The 14,494-nt window shown below is 35.1% G+C and overlaps 2 protein-coding genes and 1 pseudogene across 2 annotated transcripts; 2 read left to right on the forward strand and 1 right to left on the reverse strand.

Annotated features, from left to right (window-relative positions):
- The first annotated feature begins 2,133 nt into the window (after positions 1 to 2,133).
- Positions 2,134 to 5,326, forward strand: LOC118036787 (lipid droplet phospholipase 1). Its single transcript, XM_035042617.2, has 11 exons — positions 2,134 to 2,476; positions 2,874 to 2,941; positions 3,116 to 3,186; positions 3,284 to 3,526; positions 3,790 to 3,953; positions 4,071 to 4,126; positions 4,224 to 4,276; positions 4,364 to 4,484; positions 4,641 to 4,738; positions 4,964 to 5,081; positions 5,164 to 5,326. Exons 1-10 carry the CDS (start codon positions 2,355 to 2,357, stop codon positions 5,033 to 5,035), a joined length of 1,068 nt encoding a protein of 355 aa, XP_034898508.1. The 5' UTR covers positions 2,134 to 2,354; the 3' UTR covers positions 5,036 to 5,081; positions 5,164 to 5,326.
- Positions 5,042 to 11,966, forward strand: LOC118036806 (ATP-dependent 6-phosphofructokinase 4, chloroplastic-like; annotated as a pseudogene).
- A 1,208-nt stretch (positions 11,967 to 13,174) lies between these two features.
- Positions 13,175 to 14,494, reverse strand: LOC118036791 (ethylene-responsive transcription factor ERF106). The gene has a single exon (XM_035042621.2). It carries the CDS (start codon positions 14,190 to 14,192, stop codon positions 13,485 to 13,487), a length of 708 nt encoding a protein of 235 aa, XP_034898512.1. The 5' UTR covers positions 14,193 to 14,494; the 3' UTR covers positions 13,175 to 13,484.

A 14,494-nucleotide genomic window follows, 5' to 3' on the forward strand; every position in this document is an offset into this window, starting at 1 on the left:
AAAATTCATGTGTGTTTGAGCGAGGTAACGTGATAAAAATTTAGGATTAAAAGTTTTTTTTTTTTTATATAGTTTTAGATTTGAGTTATGTAATTTTTAATATTATAATTATTATAGGTTTATATAATTATTAACTTTAAAATTTATGAGATTAGTTAAAGTATACTCAAACTAACTTAAATATTCATAAATTCATGTGACGGATTATTATTATTATATGGTCAGATGCTATTTTTCGAATTACAAGAATACAAATTCTTGCAGCCTGTTGTAATGAGGATTGAAACATAATGGCAAATGTTATAAGGATTTATTCCCTATCAAGACGAAGTGGAGTTCAAAGGACGGAAATCATCATTTTGGTAATTTATTAATTGTATTTAGGTAATTTTTTAAATATAAATGTATTTCCAATTAATTTATAAAACATGAATTGATTATTGCTAATTATTATTTTGGCCAATTCTTGAATTACTTGTCATGCAAACAATGAATAAAAATTATAGAATGAGCCTTGATCTTATTATAAGAGATGTTGCTCTCTTTTAATTGTTTTTTTATTTTTTTGATTTATTTGGGTGTCCGGGCCAACTTGCGCGTACCATGACTAATCCCACGGCTCACTGAACATCTTGCAAACCCAGTGAGCATGTAAGGCACCGTAGGGGTGACAGACGTGCACAGTGAGGTTTGAACCCAGGATGCAGAGAAAGAGAACAAGTTCCTTCAACTGCTGGGTAAATACCTCATATGCTTTTTAATTGTTTTTTTCACACATAAGTGGCGTGGATCGAGTAATTTATTAACTGTACTTTGAGAATTGAAAATGCATATGGAGAGTGACGTGAAATTCTCTGTTTTTTTTTTGGTGTTAATAAATTGAAAATCCTTGTATATAGACATACTGGAGGTAATCAAAATCAATATTTTAATAACTAGTCAATTGTTTATTATCTTATTAATCAACAAATGTTCTTTCCTTGTGCTGATGATAAGAAAACAATTCTTCAATTTTACAAACATTCTTGATTCCAATTAAATATCTAAAAAATGATTAACATGATTACATTGTCAAGAAGCTGTGATTGTCACGTCTCTCTCTCTCTCTCTCTCTCTCTCTCTCTATATATATATATATATATATATATATATATATATATATATATATATATATATATAGGTGAGGGGATAAAAAAGTTAAGTAGAGGCAATACCTACCATCATTGCATACATTTAGAGCTAATTTACTGCTGCAAGCATTCTTGAAGGTATTATTATATCATACAATAAAAACTTGGGGTAAAAATATAAATATTGCTAATATAAACAGTAAAGTATTTCAAGTTTTATCTTTTTGGTCTTTCAAACTTTTTTTACTACTTCAAATTTTTTTTTCTTGTTTCATTTGCATCATTTTTTTACGGAGTCCCTAAAACTTTTTTTTTTTTTTTACTTGCATCCTCTTTTTTGTATTGAATTCTTTTGCCATCACAAAATGTGGGGTAAGGCCACCATAATGCGCCAATCAAATAGCATGAATGCCCCGTGTGTATTATCATACCTAACAACTTTTAATTTTAATAATATTAGATTTATGTTTAAAGACAAAACAATCTCTATCTCACTGTAAATATAACAAAAAAAAAACCTAAGTAAAAATATTAAAATACCCTCGAATCAAAGCTAAAAAAAAACTTATGCTAAGGCCATTCAAGTATTGTTATTGTGCATTGAAAAAAAAAGGTCAAGAAAACCCTCGAAATGGTTATATTATATTTTTATTTTTAAAGATAATCCAGTTATTAGATTATATGTAAAAGTAAAAAATAACAACTAAAATATCTCATATTAAATTTTACAAAGGCTATTTTATCACGTGAAAAAAACTATTTTACTTTTAAATAAAAAATAAAAAAAATAAAAAAATAAAAAAATAAAAAATAAAATGATAATTTTACTATAATAATAGCTCGTAATGAATTATATCTAGTGCTACAATAAAAAACCCACTCTCTCTATATTTTTTTAATATAAATATATCTCTTTATTCCTTAAAAATTGTTTTTTAATTCACGTTCTTTTATATTTTTAATACAAGTAATAATATTTGAAAAAAATATGAATGATAATCAATCGCACCAAACCGAATGGTTAAAAATAAAAACCTCTCTTTACTTTTCTCTATAACTACCTGTTCAGTTTCCTATGTCCGGGGACCCTGTCACTGCCCTTTTCGAGAGAATCCACACAATAACCAAAAACAATTCTCTGCAGTCATTATTTAAATGCATTTTTGAGTGAAGAACCGTAAAGAAAGCGAGAGAGATAAAAATCAAGAATTGGATCAATAAATCATGGAGAACAGAGTTTGTTCAACAGAATCAGTAAATGGAAGCTGTGATGTCTGGAGTTGTCAAAAATCCGCTGCTGCTTCTGCTGATCATCTTGTCATTATGGTCCACGGTATCCTTGGAAGGTATGCTCTTTTTTCTTCTTCTTATTAATCACCGATTATCATGTTTTTTTTTTATATTTAATTTAGTGAATTTTTTGACCTGGTCTTGGTTTAATTTTGTCGACTACGATAGCAAAATGTTAAAACTTTATTTTAAAAGTTTTTGTTTTTTTAATTGATTTTTCACCCTCAATTACTGAATTCGAAATTCAATTGATTTGTTGTTTGCTTAATGTAGTGTGATATATATATATTTTTTTATATGGGTTTGGTTTAGTTTTGAAAATTATGAGAGCAAAATCTCAACTTTCTCTTAAAGTTTCCTTTTGAGTTTAACTGATTTTTTGGGCTTAATTATTGAATTTGGAATTCGATTAGTTATGCTGTTTGCTTATTGTGGGTGTATTTGAGTGATCAGTAACGCAGATTGGAAGTTTGGAGCAGAGCAGTTTGTTAGAACTTTACCTGATAAAGTATTTGTTCATTGTAAGTATCATATAGTTATGTTTTCGATATTAATAAGAAGCGAAATCCTTTCTTTCTTTTTGAATTTGGTATTTAAGTGGTTGTTGAGTGGAGTTTAAATCATTTCGTTTGGTATCTGTTTTTTTTTTCCTTACTCAGAATGGAATGGTTGGGTTGGTTTTACTTGCATTGCAGGTAGTGAAAAAAATATGTTTAGGCTGACACTTGATGGTGTTGATGTGATGGGTGAGCGGTTGGCTGAGGAGGTATTGCAGTTTTTGGATTCATGGGTGTGCCTGTAGTTATTTACTAAGTTTGGATGGATTCTTATGCTGGGTTATTGATGGAATATTTGAATTTTAGGTACTTGAGGTGATTCAAAGAAAGCAGAATTTGCGGAAGATTTCATTTGTTGCACATTCTGTGGGAGGATTAGTGGCCAGATATGCAATTGGAAGATTGTATAGACCACCCAAGAAAGAAAATGTAGCAGATTCAACTGATGATACAAATGAAGACGACATAAAGGCTACAATAGGTGGCTTGGAGCCTATGAACTTTATCACGGTTGCTACACCTCACCTTGGTTCAAGGGGAAATAAGCAGGTATCATATTTTGATTGTCTTGTGTCATTTAGATTGTCAAATTTGATCAACATCCACTCAAAAACATTGAAAAAGCAAATTATTAGGTTGCTTAAAAGTTTTCATAGCAAAAAAATCTGGACTAAATCTGTGCATAGAAATAGCTTTGCTTGCTTTCCTGCCACTATCTGACTGGGCATGTTAATCATTCCTTAAACTAAGCTTTATTAAATTTAGATTAATCACAATGGTGTATTTCGTTCAAAAAATGTTTTCATTTGCAGGTTCCATTTCTTTTTGGTGTAACCGCCTTTGAGAAAGCAGCTCGCCTCTTGATTCATTGGATATTTAAGAGAACAGGTCGACACCTTTTTCTTACCGATGATGATGAGGGCAATGCTCCATTGCTTAAACGCATGATAGAAGATTATGGTGATTGTTTTTTCATGTATGCCTCTTACAAAACAGTTCTTTATGCAGATTTTTTCTTTTTGTAGTTTCTTGAGATGTCATCTTCATGATATCCAAATATGCAATTAATAAGGGCACCTAACTAATTTTGTAGGTCGGCATTGTGTATATTCAAATGCCGGGTGGCGTATTCAAATGTGGGCTATGACCGTATCCTTTTTGTCCATTCAAAGTAGCTGTGAGTGATATATAATCTGAAAACATGGCAGAGTCTTTATTCTCTGTTTCCTTAATGAAAATTGTTTAGATATTGTGGGCTGGAGAACATCGTCCATCAGGCGTAATTATGAATTGCCAAAGGTACATCTGCTTCCACTGTATAGTTCTCCTTTATCTTATTGCCTGTTGGTTGGAATGTCCTGATTGAAATGTCATTTTATGTTTTAGTGGGAAGATAATATGAACAAGGAATATCCGCATATTGTATACGAAGAACGCTGCAAGGCCCGTGATGCCGAGCAGTCTGAACTTATTTCGACAGAAGATGATGGTTTGGACAAGCTAGAAGGTATATTTTGAATGAAAAGATGCAGCCACTATGATCACCTTATTTGTTAATTCCCTTGCCCAACTTGTCTAATGAGAACTTGTTTGGGGAATTTCCATCCACCACAATTACTGCTTATCAATTTTAAAAGTCTGTTGATTGGTTTTTTTTGTGCAGAGGAACTAGTGGCTGGTTTATCCCGTGTGTCATGGAAAAAGGTGGATGTTAGTTTCCATGCCAGCCGACAGAGGTTTGCTGCTCATAGTGTAATTCAGGTCTCTCTCATTCTCCCCTCATGCATGCATCCATTCATCCTCACCGCAGTGTTATGTTTTTTGGTTATATGGTATGAAAATGCTATCCATCTCTTGGGAATAATAATGGTCTCATCAGTGCTCATGTGCAAGGAAAAACAAAAAAAACTCCTCCGAAAATGAAAATCAACACAATAAATTTCTGTGTTTCTGAAGGAACCTAATACCATTCTGTACATATTGCAGGTTAAAGATGAAATGATGCATATGGAAGGTGCAGATGTGATACGACATATGATTGATCATTTTCTTCTGTAAAAGCCAATGACTCCTAGACATAACAACATTACAGCTGTCCTACATGGTAAGTTACTAAATGAGTAATGCTATATTGAAATCCTGGTTTCTGGACCTTTCATCTGTACCTGAAAATGCATTTATCACAGGTTGAAGGTTGTCAACTATCGTGGTGATGGTGAATTCAAGCTAAAACTACGAAGACTAAACGAACAATTTAATAGAAATTTTGGTTTATTCATTTATGTATTGTGCAAACATTTCTATGATCATCAATAAATGAAAAACAAAATACTATATATTTAGCCCTTATCATTGCTTTAATGCTTGTATGCATGTATGCTGGCTGTGGTTGCCAGAAGTATGGTTGAAAGTCCAAACGAGGAAATGGCGACAGGGCATGCTTTATCTGAAGTTAACCTATGCATTAGAGTATTTCTTTTGAGGTTTTTCAGATCTTTTTCCTCCTCCTTAAGCCGGTTAAGCATGGCCAAGTAGCCCTACATTTCTCATCGCTCGCGTTTCTCGAAATTTCTCAATTTCATTGTGTTGATAAATTTTTAAATTGGTACCTGTATTTTCCAATTTATGTCAAAATCATCTACTAATAGATTAAATCATCAACTAATAACTGTTTAATTCATTATTGAACATATTTGATATGAAAAATAAGAACACATTAGTGTGTTTATTCCATCTAGTTTATGCTCAGTGATCGAAGGATCTATTACTTTCATGCGTATAATTGGATTAAAAAAATTATCAACACAGAGTGGTGTAAATGTATCTTACCATCTTGACAAGTTTACGTGGATGAGGTGGGGTTTTGTAATTTATCCGTAGCAGAATGATTAAGTGTGTGTTGGTATTTGATAGTTTTCAGTATTACAGTGTAGAGTATTTTTTTTGTTTTTTTTTTTATATTTAGTATATTAAAATTATTTGTAAAATCTATTTTTTTTAAATGAAATATAACTAAAAATAAAAATTACCATAAAAAGATCGTTTTTAATGGGATTCAGTAAACTACACATTGATTCCAAAAAGCCGCAATCGAGCCAATCAAAGAAAAACAAAAGTAAAAGAAAATGTGTTGAATATTCTCGCAAACCAATAGAAAGTATACACATGGCATGTAATCGAAACCCCAGTCAAATCGTCGGCACCTAATCATTCCCCCCTTACCGAAATAAACGCTCTCAGGAAGATCTCCCTCTTCAGTCTCTCCGTTTGAACGATGGATCTCAATAGCTGCTGCTGCTGCTGCTGCTTCATTTCTTATCAGTGGAATCCCACAAATTCTCATTATTTCAATTTAACTCCAACTTTTCTCTCAAGTCCAAAACTCCCCCCACAAAATCACTCTTTTGGCGCCAAAATCACCCAATCAGAGTCAGAGCTCTTAACGATGATGCTTTCGTCGTCGAAGTTGTGCCTCACCTGATCGATTTCCCCTCTAATTTACCAGTAATCATGATTATGTTTTTCTTTTCAATTTAAGTTTCAACTGATGATTTATTTACCTTTTATTTTTGCTCGTATCCAAATCCTTTGCATTACAGCCAAGCCCACGCGATTTTCAAGTGCATGAATTCATTGATTATTGGAATTAGTTTAAGTTTCTATCGCTCTTTTTTAATTTTGAATCGGCAGGCAGACTTTTGTTGGACCAGAAGATGTAGTTGCAAACAAGTAAGCACACTGACTTGTAAATTTTTCTGCTGTAAACGACATGTCGTTCAATCATTTTTCACTCTTTTTTTTTTTTAAATAGATTGTTGTTCATAAAGATAGTCCTAGAGGTGTACATTTCCAGCGAGCCGCTCCGAGAGATAATGCAATTTTTTATAATTTGTAAATTTAAATTTACTTATGCTTCTAACGGCATTATTTCTTAGGAATTATTCAGTACACGGGTGGGTTAGGTGGTGCACGTGCTTCACCACTCGCATACAGGTGGGACCCACTTAATGGTCACAACATGCGGCGCAGCATGGATGTGAGTGAGAGAGCAGGACATTAGGTGTGATTGTAGAAGCTGATTGTTGTTGATTCAACTGGTGTGATGATATATGTATAGGTGTATTTCAAGCCTGCAGAAGTGCCTGCTTGCATAGTGACACGCGGGGGCTCATGTCCAGGGCTCAATACAGTGATTCTATGGAGTTGGTGATGTACTTGGCATTATGGTGAATTTTATCCAGAGATAGGTAGAGGTTTGTGTTTAATTGTTGAATTGTTTGCTTTGAGAAAGAGTTTTCAAACGGTTGATTGAATTTGCAGGGAGGTTATGGGGGTTCTTATCCGAGAAACACCATAAATTTCATGCCCAAAGTTGTGAATGACATACATAAGCGTGGTGGCACATTTCTTTGTACTTCACGAGGAGGTCATGATACTAACAAGATAGTTGATATTATTCAGGACAGGAGAATAAATCAGGTGGATACACATTTTTCTTTCATAAATTTCCAAATATGGTACACAACCTGAATGAAATAAGGTAGGCTGGTTTTGTGGATGTATAAGTATATATTGTTGGAGGTAATGACACCCAGAGAGGAGCAGCTTTAATTTACAAGGTGGTTATTTCTCCAACAAGAACTTGTTCCATCAATTGTACCTATCAGTCAGCCTGCATTATCGTATAATGCAAGTGTATCACACTTGCATGCCTTTTCTTCTCTTCAATTTGTGTTTTTGGTACATTTTTACAAGGAAGTTGAGAAATGTGGTATTGAAGTGGCAGTTTCTGGGATCCCCTAGATGATTGATAATGACATTGCGGTGAGTTTTGTATTTCATTCAGCAATTTTATGCTTCAAAGCAAGGTTTGATTTTCAAGGCTTCGCACATTTTTTTCAAATGCTTGTAGTTTTGGAATCAGCGTGCTTGAGTTGAACTGTAATGAACCTCGAAAATGATGTAAATTGCATTGTTCTAGGTGATAGACAAATCTTTTGGAATTGATACTGCTGTTGAAGAAGCTCAGAGAGCAACTAACGCTGCGCATGTGGAGGTTGAAAGTGAGGGAAATGGAGATGGAATTGTTAACCTTATGGGCAGATACAGTGGTAAACTTTTTGAACATAGTTTAATAGATGGCACATTAATGGCCATCAGATTCTCACTGTATTTATTCTTTCCTTCCGGCTTCCTTGCGCTTTGAATCCTGCAGGTTTCATTGCAATGTTTGCAACTTTGTCAAATTGAGACATGGTAAAACTTTTTTTGGTAACCATCTTCTTGAACTTACAAATATTTGGATCCAATTTCGATGTCGTTAGAGTGTCATATTTGATGATAAGTAAATCAAAGGCGCTTGGTGAGGGGGTTGGAAAATAATAACTTGATGTGGACATAAGATTGAGTCCAAGATCCTTATTAGCCAATAAAGTTACCCATGATCATCCTGTTTTATTGAGTCATAACAATAATGTGATCGTTTGCCTCCAGGTTTGGCTGTTTCAGGAAGTTTGGCCTTTTTTGTTTGTGTATGAAGCAATGATTTGTTGTTGTAATCACTATTTTGTAACAGGATTGTGTGTTAGGAAAAATTAGGTAGTGTTATATACCATCTTTGATGCTGGACGTCTTTGAAAATGGTAGATTTAAGCATGCCTTCTGTGTAAGGATGTTGCAAGCTCGTTTTCCTCGAAAACATATTGCTTCATACACACACATGTATGTGTATCTTTATTCTGTATTTATGTATGTGTGAATGGTTGTACATATGCATGCATAAGTAATTGTATGAGCTATATTCCCAACTCTCTCACTTTTAGCATAGGGTTCCCTTTTCTTCTCCAAACTACGTGCTGGAAAAGGTATTGCATAGTTATGTGCCTTTTTTTTCATGAGTTTGTTCGTCCATGATTTTCATATGTGCTTTTATTTTTAATTTTTTTCTCTCTCTCTTTTGCGGTGGGTGGGGGATGGGTTTGGGGGGCGCTGCTGACAGGAGATATGATATTGTAGGCTGTTACTGCGCTGCTAAGCAAATACTTATCCCAAACTTGGTGTTCTAACTTTCATGGGCCTCAAAATTATGAGTCTATTTGGTATTGTGGTAGTAGTTGATTTTTAAAGTGATTTTCGCTTGAAAATGCATTGAAATAATGTTTTTTTATTTTTAAAAATTTATTTTTAACATCAGCACATCAAAACATTATAAAAACACACAAAAATATTAATATGAAGCAAAGAAAAACATAAAACAAATTTCAAAAGCGCTTTTGAAATACAAAAACAAACAGGCTCTATGCCACATAGCAATCATGTGAGGTCGTAAATTGGTCCAACCACTTAGTACCTAATTTTAATACGTTTATGTTGCTGTACCCATCATTCTGTTTGAGACAGACCATTTCTTTCATTTATGTTACCACATCTATTTACTTTGTTATTGTTATTGTTATTATTAGTGTTATTCCTTTCAGACTGACTGTTAGTATCCCATGTTGCAGGATCATTTTACAAAGGTTAAGAAGATGGAGATAGATATGAAATATATAGGTATCTCCCAAATGATTGCATTAGAATTTTATCCTTGGTATAACTAAGTGGTCCATGTGATGATTCTCACTTCTGCTAAACACAATCCTAATTCAAGGTTGACCTTTTTATGTAAACTACAGCCATTGGGAAAAAAAAAAAATTACTGTTTGATTGAAGGACAAAAAAATGTGAACAATGTACTTGGCAGGCTTATCTCTAGCTAATGAAAGGTTATGCTAAAAACCTTGTCCTAAAAATGTTTGCTGATTTGAGGCCCGATAAGAAAGGTTTGTATGGTGAAATTGTGTAATATTCATTTTCATTGAGTTGGTTATCCTAGGATCAAGAATTAAGAAAGTATGTTTGAGAACCTTGTGAAAATTATCCTCTATACCGATGAAAGAGAAGAGGTCTATGTATCTGAATGTTGATATTTTCGTATGCAGATCCTACATGCATGATACGAGCTCTTCCAAGTAATGCATCAGACAACATCTCTTGCACCCTTCTTGCACAAAGTGCTGTTCATGGGGCCATGGCTGGGTACACGGGATTCACAGTTGGTCCAGCAAACAGTAGACGTGCTTACATTCCCATTGCCGTAAGCACTTCCTCTTCTCAATGTGTATATGAGGGCATCTCCAATGGCAAAAAAACCATTTAGAAGAGCCAAATTGTTAATATAGTTTTTTGAATAGAGTAGATATGTTTTTTTTTTTCCTTATATGCACTCCAATGGGAAAAAAGCTATTTTAACAAACAATTTGTAATATATTTGATATTAATACTTTTGGCTCTTTGAGAAAAGTCAGTGAGAAAAGATGTGGAGATGAAAGAAGAAATCTTTAAATATATATATATATATTTTTTAATGTTTTTGGCTCTTTTGATAGCTATGTAGGAATGACTTTTCATTGACAGAAAAGGAGGATTTTGGCCCTTCATTTGGCTATCCCATTGGAGCTACAAAACCAGGGGAGAAAAGCTAAATTGCTTTTTTATTTTGGCTTTTCCATTGGAGATGCCCTGACTACCTCGACTTTATATGAATACATTTTTACGTGCTGGTTTAGCTTTTTTTAAAATATAGAGGCTAAATTGCGTTGTGTGTTTTTTTTTAATCTTTTGGCTCTTCCATTGAAGATTCCCTGACTAACATGACTTTCTATGAATACAATTTCACTTGCTGGTTTAACTTTTTTTTTTTTAAAAAAAAAAAGAGACTTGGCTCTTATATTTGTAATTTTACTAGTTGAATGTCCAAGTGTGAATCAATCTGTCAAAAACTTGTGAGAAGCATTTATATATTATGCATTTAAACAGGAAAAGCTAAATTCTCATTAATTTGGTTGGATTAATAAAATTAACTTACCCTGTAAGTGAGTAGTGGATTAAATTCCTGTCATTATAAGATCTCGCAAGTGCTTGAGTCTCAGAGGAGGAATAATAAATATAAGATGTGTAAGAATAAATTCAACTCCTGCTAGGGCACAGGAATGCAAAACTAATTTGGGGTGCTGCTGCTGCCTTATCACAGATGAAAACTAATACATTCCCTGCTCCGTTGTCAGTCACTTGTACTTACAGTTTACACAAAAGCATTATATAGTTTCTTTGCACCACAGTGCAAGAAACTGTTCTATTTTCCTCCTGCTGATACAGACAGTGCAGAATATGATTAACTGTTAGTGGCCTTTTTATTATTATTCGATGCTGGGCTAACCTTATAGTTGCCTTGTAAATTGCCTGTTCCTTTCAGTCTTCTGAAGTAGTGAGAGTTCAATTTTAAGCTGTTGTAATTCCAAAAACGCACAACAATTATTTTTAATTAGTAGAAGGGTAGATCTTGGAGCTTGTGGAAGCAATTATAAATTCTGTAACTACTGCATTACAATTTTGTGATGCAAAATCGACTCAACTGTTGTGATATTGCAGAGAGGGACAGAGGCACAAAACACAGTGAAGTTAACAGAGGATGTGGGCCAGACTGCTTGCTTCTACAAATCAGCCTAGTTTCTTGAATTCCAATGAGACACTTGCAAGAAACTGTTGATAGAGAGACTGTTGATCGGATCCATGACCCGAAGATTAGCTCTACTTAGATTTTATGGGTCTGAGCAAAAATCCAAACAGGTCAGTGTCATCTCTTGTTCTTTCCACTATGGTAAAAGCTCTGAAATCTTCCAATCACGAGGAATCCAAGAACGAACCACAGATGTAAATTCACCACTGCTTTTAATCAAGTAGAAATATTATTTGGTGGCTTCCATTCGTGATGATTCTTAAATTGTAGACAACACTTTTAGTTCTATCTTTTGCAAGAGTCTGGTGTTTTAGGACAACACTGTCTGTTTCTCAATGACTTGCCATCATATTTACTAAATTCAAATGATATCAATGTACATTTATAGTTAGTTAATGAACATTGTCTTACGCTTGCACTTTGTTCGTGTTTCGATCGTTTAGCTGATCAACTCTCTATATGCAATGAATTGATGATGATAAAACTTGCATTAGAGTGGTTCGACAGTGTCTATGATTGGTTACATGCCTGTTTTACTTGACAAATAATTTATATGCATCTTTTATGAAAATTTCCTGTAAATTAGAGTTTGTTCCCCTCTCAGAGAGAAATCATCGAGAGTAGGTGGTCCTTCGCTCTATTGCTTTATAGCCAAACTCTAAATTCAAAAACAGACAGCTCTAATAAATCCAGTGGTGATGAGATCATCTGGATGAGAGCCGCGACATGGACGACGATAATAGGACATGTTAGTATCTTTTGTCTCCTTTATAAAGTTGCAAGTTGCTCGCTGTGCCTATCATTTACAACTGGGTTATGTACCAGTCGCTCATGTGGCTCATTGTAGATGGTCAAACACGAACTTGGGGAGCAAAATTTCCGCTGCTAGATTCAATTCGGGACCCCTCCTTGCAACTTGCTCATAAAGTCTTTCACCGTCTCAGCGAATGCAAATCATAAACATGACAGGAATAGTCAATTAAAACCTTGTTGTGAGAGCCAAGTTCCAAAACTTTGGCAACTCTTGGGACACATGGTTATGCATGAACCTGCATGTAAAAGATGTGGACCCTAGTTCTTACAATAAGTTGACTTGAGGTTCAGTTAGAAGCCTACCTTGGTTTCGTTTCCAGCTAATTGTCAACTCAGAAATCCCAAATTCCACGGTAAACTCAGTTAGAAGCCGTAGACCGTGGTAAACTCAGAAGACTTCCAAATTCCAGCAGTGAGACTGAAATCCCGTCAGCAAGTTGCACATAATTAACCTCTTAAGTGGTTTCTATGAGAGCCGACAGGCAGATTTATGGTCATTTGTTATGACTTGAGATGAGGAAAAATATCTACTTCATTATGATCCCAGTATCTACCTCTTCCCTAGATCACTGTTTGGGTAGATATATTTTCTAAATACAACAGTAACAGTCATTATTATCTCTTGTGAGAGAGTTTCCTAGTCAATTTACGAGAGTAATGTTTGGAGTGGCGTTTAGGCACGGGAGTCTCTCAGATGAGGGGGGGGGTACTACTTGATGATGGTGTTATTAGAATTGACAATACATATTACAATAATTTTCCAGACCAAGTCACGAAACGAAAATCATAACAATACAAGGATAGATAACAAGGGAAGAGGTTAGGAGTTAAGATTCAAAAAGTATGGCACCCATGGATTGGATTTTCTTTGACAACTCATTCATGACACTGCCATTGTTTACATTTCAACACTCGTAACATTATCCTAATCACACACGTACGGCTAATTACACAAACATACTACACGCTCAACCTTAGGAGAATTCCGTTGGTGGATGAGTCTTTATTCGCGTAATAGGGTGTTATATCTTTTTTTTCTTTGATGAACTTGGTCCCTTTTTTTCTTTTTTCTAAGATGAAGGCCTTCGATCCAACGTAGTTTGTATGCGGGGCCCTATTCGAACATTGCCTGCTAATCTACTGACACGTAAGCAAAACTGGCTTTTGAGATAACGGTGACAGTTGCTCCTCGTCAGAAAAGCCCTCCACTTCCTCTCCACTCCACTCTACATGCCAATTTTCCGGCGAGACATCAACAGATTCTGGCAGCACCTCCTCCCTCTTCACTCTTCTCCTCTTCCTGCCCGTGGCCGGAGGCGAGCTGGACAGTCCAGCCTCCAAAGGAAAATTCAGGATTGCTTTCCTGCCCCTCATTTTGAATGCAGCGCAGTCATAAGCTCTTGCGGCATCGATATCACTGTCAAAAGTACCTAACCAAACCCGACTACCCTTCCTGGTTGGGTCACGGATCTCTGCCGCAAACTTTCCCCATGGCCTTCTTCGGACCCCTCTGTAATGCCTTAATATTGTCTCTTCTCTATCTGTCATCTTTACGAGTTCAGGTGGTGGGGACAGATTACTTGAATCTGAAAACATGGGTTCAGGAGGTGTCAAATCTATGATTTCAGATTTTATTTCAAAGCTACAGGTTTCTTGGGTACTATAGTAACTTTGGTCTGATACTGGAGAGTTGGATTCAGACCCAGATAGGGAGTTCTCTAGTTTAACAGATATACTGGCTACAGTGGACTCAAGATTACTGAAGAACTCATCTGTGGAGGTGAAGTCTCCGAGAAGATGTTTTCTTATGAGTTCTAACGTGGAGGATTCTTCTGGGGTTGCCATTTTCTAAAGACAGAAAAAATGAGCCAAAAAAGTGGATGTATGGGTGGAAGTCAAGTAGGTTTTTATATACAGGGAGTGAATTCAAGTTGCTACTTTTGCTTTGAAAAATCAACATCAAATGGGACTCCCTGAATTTATTAGATGCAGCAAGCTTACAGCATATGGAGCATCATTGTACACGGTTTTTACCCAAGTTTTGGAGCTGGATTTGGGTCATCTTATCCAAACCTCATTAATGGGGATAAATTGAGGGCTCGGGGGATTTCAAGTTGGCCGGGAGGAAAAGATCATCGAGTTTTGGT

Source organism: Populus alba, chromosome 1 (genome assembly GCF_005239225.2).
Source record: "Populus alba chromosome 1, ASM523922v2, whole genome shotgun sequence".
Lineage (NCBI taxonomy): Eukaryota > Viridiplantae > Streptophyta > Magnoliopsida > Malpighiales > Salicaceae > Populus > Populus alba.

Coding starts and splice junctions, on each gene's coding strand:
- LOC118036791 (XM_035042621.2), bottom strand. CDS start 14,192: ATGGCAACCCCAGAAGAATCCTCCACGTTAGAACTCATAAGAAAACAT.
- LOC118036787 (XM_035042617.2), top strand. CDS start 2,355: ATGGAGAACAGAGTTTGTTCAACAGAATCAGTAAATGGAAGCTGTGAT. Junction 2,477..2,873: donor GTCCACGGTATCCTTGGAAG/GTATGCTCTTTT, acceptor TTGAGTGATCAG/TAACGCAGATTGGAAGTTTG. Junction 2,942..3,115: donor TGATAAAGTATTTGTTCATT/GTAAGTATCATA, acceptor CTTGCATTGCAG/GTAGTGAAAAAAATATGTTT.